Raw genomic sequence first — 7,189 nt, 5'->3', positions numbered from 1 at the left:
TTCAGACTGAAGTGTCTATTTAGGTGTCCGTTTTCTCACTTGGAGCAGGTGACAGGGATTACTTCCAGCTTTCTGTCTCTCCTCCTGGGAGGTACCCTCTTCTTTTGTTTCCTGCCTCCATGCACAGTGCAGGGAATTGAAAGGAGCTCTGTTGAATAGACAAGGTAGTCCCCTGATTGTGCACTTCCTCTGCAAAACTCCAGACAGATACCTGACAGCTGCAGTGAAGTCTTTCTAGATCCTAGGCTCTGCAGATTTTGGGGACCTTTTGTCACCAGATGTGACTTCTGTGCCATTTAAGTATATCTTGCCTAATTTGTTTGCATTGCTTCTTGTTATAGAATGATCCAGTTCTGAGACAGAAAGCTTTGGAATACATGGTAAGGGAACAATACATTTATCAAGGATTTTCTGGTAGTTGAGGTTATGAGTTCTTACAGGTATGAAAGATGACCTTAAACCTCAATTTTTTAACTTTTCAAGTGGTGTTCTTACTATACTCATGGTATACGCTATATGGTGTTCAGTTGATCACGTGTTAGATTTGCATGTGGGCTGTTAAATGTATATAAATTGCTGCATAATGCATTTAATAGAACAACTGTGATTAAGGGACTTTTATTTCACTTCCATGAGCAGAAGATCTCCTCAGAAGCATACTTTGTATAATATCCACATGTGGAACTCTTGGAGGCCATAAAATATTTCACAAACACGTATTTATTTGTTTGGAACAATTTAAAGGACCATTTAGAAATAAGTGGTGTTGAAACAAATAGTTTTGAGAAAATAGTGATGCGGTTACTGAAGCAAGGAGCCGCTAGTACTAAATTGATTTTGTGCCTTTTAAGTGGTAAAGCTGTAGTACTCTCTGCTCATGACCTGAGTTTGATCCTGGTGGAAGCTGGGTTTCAGGTAGCTGGCGCAAGGTTGACTCAGCCTTCCATCCTTCCAAGGTCAGTACAATGATTGCCCAGCTTGCTGGGGGGAAAGTGTAGATGACTGGGGAAGGCAATGGCAAACCACCCCATAAAGTTTGTTGTGACCCCATAAAAAGTCTGCGACGTCACCCTCAAGTCAGAAACGACTGGTGCTCGCACAGGGGTCTACCTTTACCTTTTGAATTTCTTCTGAACATCCATACTGATTAGTTTCTTTGATTGTGTTAATGGTTGGCTCTCCTTTTGTTATCAGCATTCATTAATTCAACCTATTTGAATATATTAAAGAATAGTTTTGAGACTGGGAATTAAGGAAATAAAGAACTATAGTTTTTGGTTGTTCAGCGCCATTTGCTGACTAATAAAGAAGCCAGTTTTATTATGAAATAGCTCCAACTGCTTTGAAAAGTTAAATCTTATTTTTTGCAGATTGAAACAAAATATTTCTGAGCCAGTTCTCTTCAAACTTACCTGGGAGTAAATTCTGTTGAAATTAGTGGAATCAGTGGTCCCTGCACAGGGAACTACCTTTACCTTTAGGATCAGATTGCAAGTTATGTCTGTGTTTAGAATACATCACATGGGACAGCAGTCTCAGATATTAGCAAGCTAGGGAACCTGGTATTCATGTAAAAAACTCCATGGACTCCAGTCATGAAGGACTCCATCCTCTTGTGATCTTAAACCAATACAGTGAGAAACCAGATCGATTCTGCTTTAAAAATAAATCTAAAGCAAAAAGTTTTGTATTCCCTGTGCACGGCTTACACCATTAAGTCCCGACAGGTAGCTGATTCTATAGGGTCGCAGCTCAAAAAACTCTGATCCAACTTCTGATCCCTCTCACCCTTTGAGCTGGAGTAAGGAACTTTTTTATTTTATTTATTTATTTACTTTCCATTTATATCCCGCCCATTCTAAATAGACTCAAGGTGGCTTCCTTATTCAATAACATCTAGTCATGCCAGCTAAAACAGGGATACAAATGGACTTAGAAAAAATGCAGAGATGCTCAGAGAAGTAGACTGGCATCACATACAACCTGAACTTCTAATATTTGGTTGAAAACTGCCGTTTGTGGTTATTGTCTGTCATTAGGAACAAATAGTGCATTGTGGAAACCGCAGCAGAATGAAGCGACTTCACATATTGAAATGCTACATTCATAGCCTTTTAAACTTTTATAGGACTTCTTTGAGATAACAACTGACGTTGAAGCAACTCAAGTGATACGGATCGCGCAGTCTTTGTCAGAAGCTTTGAAGGCTTTTTGTGAAAAGAAAGAAGCTGTAAGTAATTTTCTGTTGACATTGTTTGTTCTGCGGTTTTGTATATTAGTGTCTTTGTTTCTAAAAGCTTGTCTAGTACTCGTTTTCTGATTCTCTAGCAAAAGAAGCAGATCTTGTATCAGTTATGATAATTAGAGAAATATTTCTGTTCATGTTAAAAGCCTAAATTGCTGTTCACGTTAAAAGCCTAAAAAGCATACTTAAACATTGTTCGCTAATATGCGTTAATTTTTCTCTGCTGCTTAGTTCTTTCATCCTTGCTTCTTTGACCAGTCTCTAGTTGGACCATCCTAAACCTTTATATTTCTGTATACACCTCTTTGCAACCTAATTTTTGTGTAGTTGTCGCTTTGCCAGTATGCTGGGTTGCTTTCCAGATCAGCTTTAGAAAGTGTCTGGCATCTTATCCAACACTACTTGTGAGTAGTGTTCTGGAATTGCTTAAGAATTTTTGTTTGCTTCCTTTTTAAGCCACCTTGGGACATGAGAGGCAGCTGTTTTAGTAAAAAAATTATTTGGAATACCATAGTGTTATTAATTGTCAGAAAACAAGGGTGAAGCAACTGAATGGGAAAACTCTGCCTGTGTGACCAATGCCTTTCTTCTGTGCAAATGTCACTTCAGACTGCAGAACAGATTTAAACAGAAGGCAAATGATTCCTGAATGTTTTCCCAGCATTTTTTTTTCTCTAAAGCTTTTAGCTTAAAGATCTCATCCTTGATAGGTTGCTCTAGACTTGTTAACAGCTTGCTTTTGGAATTGAAATGTTCCAGTCTCATAGGGGATCATGCTTTAGGACATACTTTGTTTCCTTCTTTGTATAAAAAAGAATCAAACAAATGCCTTGCTATGAGTCTGGAGAAGAGTCTGGAAATTGAGCTAATTAGATAAACATTAGGGGAAAATAGGTAGCACAAGTCTCCTTTTTCGCTGTTGTTCAATTGTGTGTGTTGTCTCGAAGTCAGTTACCTCCATAGCAGCTTTCAAGCCATTGCTTTTCGGCAACCTTAACTCACTGCATACAGTTCAAACAGGCAATAAGTCAATAAGACTTCTTTGTTTTTTAGCTCAAGCATATTAGAAGCCTTCCACCACTGATGCCACCAAGAGACAGAAATACAAAGCTGCAAAAACCTATGAAAAAAGCATACAAACCCTTTGATGATAATCCAGGTACCTTATGAACTGTAAATAATATATCAACCCTCCTCCCCCCCCCATGATATCAATTAACTGTATTTGAAGTTCTACATTACCTGGTCTTATTTTTAATTCAAGTATAATCTGTGGAGGAGGTGACGTTTGATGGATGACATATGAGAGCTGGAATGCCCCAGTGTTTATCCGGGTGCTTTTAGCAGCAGGTCATTGAGGGTTTTCCCCCCCTATGTACTTCTAAGTATGACTGGTTCAATATGATCTCCAGTCAGGTCAGTTAGATTTAAGGTCTACTGATGTACCACTTTGTGGGGAGGGAGAGTTTTGAATGTGGATGGATGGATGGATGAGTGAACATGAGTATCAGATCAGTAATATAACTACACAGTTGGAATACGCTGTAGAATGTAACTTTGCACTCTGCTATTCAATTTTTTCTTTCGACAGGGAAAGCCTGGCAAACTTGAAATGCGACCGGATTAGATGGGTAACTGTTAGTGTGTTTTGCTTATAGCCAAAACAGCACTGTTAATACGGCATGCTTTGGTTTTGTTCTTTTCCCAGGAGACAAGTGGCCTCAAGAGCACCCATCTGGTGGACTTTCACAGGTATGGGACCTCTTGGGTCAAACTTCAAGTGCTCCGCATCCCCACCAGATGAGGGAGGGGACATCTTCCTACACCGTAAGCTCCGATGATCTTGCAACAGCGTCTGCCCTCAGGAAAGCGCTTGGTCCTCCGTCGGGAAGCTCGGCTGGCGGAATGAGTGAATGGATGAAGCAGTTCAGCCAGCCCGCTTCTGGTTATTTCCAGTCTAATCCAGATAGGGAAAAATCTTTCCACAATACATCTTCACAAAGCAGTTACCCAGCATGGCATCACCAACTAAATAGCACTGAAAAGCATGATAACCAAATGGCAGATGCTGGAGTAAGAAGATGGGATAGCATGAGGGATTCCTATTCTGCTACCAGAGAGTATCCAGCTGGTTGCTCTTCAAAAGATTTTCCCTCTTGGTATAACGATGGGAATGGTAAATCTCTTCCTGCAGCAAGTAATAGTGTCGGCTGGCCACAGTCCTCTCGATACCAGCAACCAAATCTTCAAGCTGACGGAAAAGCCTATCAGATTCCCTTTTCTGGCAACAGTTCGTACAGTGATTATCAGCAACCGAACAGAGAGCTGAATAACAGGGTGGAGCGAAGTCCTTCTGGCCTGTCTTCTGACATTATGAGTCAGCTTCGGGGAAAGGATCCGGCTGTTCTTACCAGGATGCTTCAGGAACTGGTTCCCCACTATCCAGACCTTCAGAGTAAGTACATTGAAATACTCTGACAATTGTCTTGTTTTATCTTGACCATTGGTCAAAGAAGCTAATAAATAAGAGGGGAAAAAATAGTCTAGCAGGAGTTAGGAATCTGAAAAGCAGGTTCTGCGCTGGGGACCTTCTTTATTGGGAATCCACCGCATACCTGCCTGGCAGTTGGGAGGGAAGGAAAATCTAGCAGCATCAGGGGCAACTTTTTAAGTAGCCTTAAATTGTAGTCTGCCTTTCTGCAAGAATAGAGAGGCGTTGGGGCCAAGAGAAGTCTTCCTACTGTGTGATCATGGAGCTCCTTCAGAATACTAAAAATGTTTCTAATGGGGGTAAGGAAAAAAAGCATAGAAATGAGTATCTTCATTCAGTGGTAATATTTTATACCATTGAGAGATCCATCCCTCCTTTTAGATTGCCCTCATAAAAATGTCAAGGTAGACCCCTGTGCAAGCACCAGTTTATTTATTTCATTTATATCCCGCCCTCCCCCACCTTGGCAGGCTCAGGGCGGCTAACAACATTCCATAAAAACATACAGTAATAAATAAAATCTTAGATTTACAATATAGAACAATAAAACATTAAATTAAAACCAGTTGCTTCCAATTCTGGGGTGACATCGTATCACAACATTTCCATGGCAGACTTTTTTACAGGGTGGTTTGCCATTGCCTTCCGCAGTCATCTACACTTTACCCCCCAGCAAGCTGGGGGCTCATTGTACCAACCTCGGAAGGATGGTAGACTGAGCCGGCTACCTGAATCCAGCTTCCACCAGGTTCAAACTCAAGTCGTGAGCAGAGCTTGGACTGCTTACCACTCTGCATCAGAGGGCAGACATTCCTGAAATACCCAGTTGCACCCCCTGAACAAACTTACTTAATATGCAGCTTTTTCTAGGAACACAGAAATCCACAGACTGAATATAGATTTTTCCCCAGTTCCCCAAATCAAGAGAGCAGCAGAACGTCTTGGATCTTTTTTTAGCTGCTGTTTAATCATGTGGAGCTCTCTGTATTCAAGTAAATAGTTCAAGATGTGCTCTTGCCCATGGTTGTGTTGGTCTGAAGCGACAGAAGAAAGTTTGAGTCCAGTGGCACTTTTAAGACCAACAAAGTTTATTTCTGGGTTATAGCTTTCATATGCATGCATGTTTCTGAAGAACTTCGTTGGTCAAACTTTGTTATGCTAGTTTTCTGTAACGATAGATAACAAAGATAAAAAGGTGTAGATAACAGAGTTATAAAGAACCAACCATGGGATGAACCTCACATCTGACAAAGCAACTTTTAAGTATCAAAGTATTTGCTAGCTTTGTAGAAGTACGCAGACATTAATTATTTAAAAGTGCTTAATAAACTTCTTTCCTCTTTCAGAAATCGATATTTATGCACTAGCCCAAGCTCTGAGTAAAATCAACTAAGGAAGAAATGAATAAAGAGTTCTCCATGACAAAGCTAAGTAACTGCTTAGATCTGGTCTTGTAGAAGGTTTCCTCAGTATTTGTTTTATCTGAAATCAGCTGGAGGAGGTATACATTCGGTGTTGTTTAAGGGAAGCTACTTAATGGTAGGAAGTGTAATACCTTTTATTAGGATCAACCAAATGGACACAATTTGGTCGTAACAAAGGTATTGCACAGATCTCATTCTTGACTTCGGATTTTGCGGCTGTTCAACTTTTTCATTCCGTTCTAAACCAAGATACGTTGCCTTTTGAAGTGTCTTGAAACCCCTGCTCTTTCAACTTAAAATCTTTGTTATAAATAGCTGGATGTGGCTGTGCTGTACTATGTAAGAATAAAGATGATTTTTCCACAGCGAGAATTATGGAATCTCAGAATTTCTTTCTAATTTAGATCGGGATGGGACAGAATCAGAGCATACAGTGGCTGCCTAGAACTCTTGTAAGAAATTTACTTAAAAGTGTTGCTTGAAAGCTGATTGTATTCCTGCTCTGTTTCCCCCCTAACATGTGCAGCAGGCTCTAGTTGCACGTGAGATCACTTCCATGTGTTCAGTGTTTCACATGAGGTATATAGAAAACGTCATTCCTAAACAAAGCATTGTTTCTCCTGCAGGGTTCCTTATGTACCTGCAGTTCAACATAAGAGGGTGAATACTGGTAGTCTCCAACTTATAGCTGTTAGCATTTTTGCTCCTAACTGTGACTATTAAGAACAAGTTCCTTAACCTATTACCGTATATGTATGCCTACACCGGCCCTTATTGGGAACTTTCCAGAGCATTTCCCATTCAGTTTTTCACTAAAACAATGCAACAGGCTATAAAAACACAGCTGTTCTAAGGACGAGGGTGTGTTATCACTGCATTCATACTGATGGGCTTTTAAAAATCTATGTAGAGGTATAATTTAGAAACTTCTAAAAGTATTCATTTCAAAAACCCCAGACAGTTTGGACTGCACAGGCTTTAAAGAGCGAGAGTAATTTCTTTGCCACTTGGTTTCTTCCTGCACCTGAA

The 7,189-nt window shown here is 40.2% G+C and overlaps 2 protein-coding genes and 1 long non-coding RNA gene across 3 annotated transcripts in view; 2 read left to right on the top strand and 1 right to left on the bottom strand.

Moving 5' to 3' along the window:
* EXOC3 (exocyst complex component 3) overlaps window positions 1–7,189 on the bottom strand; it is a 169,220-nt gene that overhangs the window by 113,601 nt on the left and 48,430 nt on the right. The window lies entirely within an intron of this gene.
* LOC132578000 (uncharacterized) lies at window positions 329–3,405 on the top strand. Its single transcript, XR_009555861.1, has 3 exons — window positions 329–380; window positions 2,129–2,230; window positions 3,299–3,405. It is a non-coding gene; the product is annotated as an uncharacterized LOC132578000 (long non-coding RNA).
* On the top strand, window positions 3,960–6,529 carry LOC132577997 (uncharacterized). The gene is made up of 2 exons (XM_060247796.1): window positions 3,960–4,700; window positions 6,083–6,529. The coding sequence occupies exons 1-2, from the start codon at window positions 4,046–4,048 to the stop codon at window positions 6,127–6,129; spliced, it is 702 nt and encodes a 233-aa protein (XP_060103779.1). The 5' UTR covers window positions 3,960–4,045; the 3' UTR covers window positions 6,130–6,529.

The sequence above is a fragment of the Heteronotia binoei genome, chromosome 10 (genome assembly GCF_032191835.1).
Source record: "Heteronotia binoei isolate CCM8104 ecotype False Entrance Well chromosome 10, APGP_CSIRO_Hbin_v1, whole genome shotgun sequence".
Taxonomy (NCBI): Eukaryota; Metazoa; Chordata; class Lepidosauria; order Squamata; family Gekkonidae; genus Heteronotia; species Heteronotia binoei.
This window is presented reverse-complemented; position numbering and strand designations above follow the sequence as displayed.

Coding starts and splice junctions, on each gene's coding strand:
- LOC132577997 (XM_060247796.1), top strand. CDS start 4,046: ATGAGGGAGGGGACATCTTCCTACACCGTAAGCTCCGATGATCTTGCA. Junction 4,701..6,082: donor CCACTATCCAGACCTTCAGA/GTAAGTACATTG, acceptor TTCCTCTTTCAG/AAATCGATATTTATGCACTA.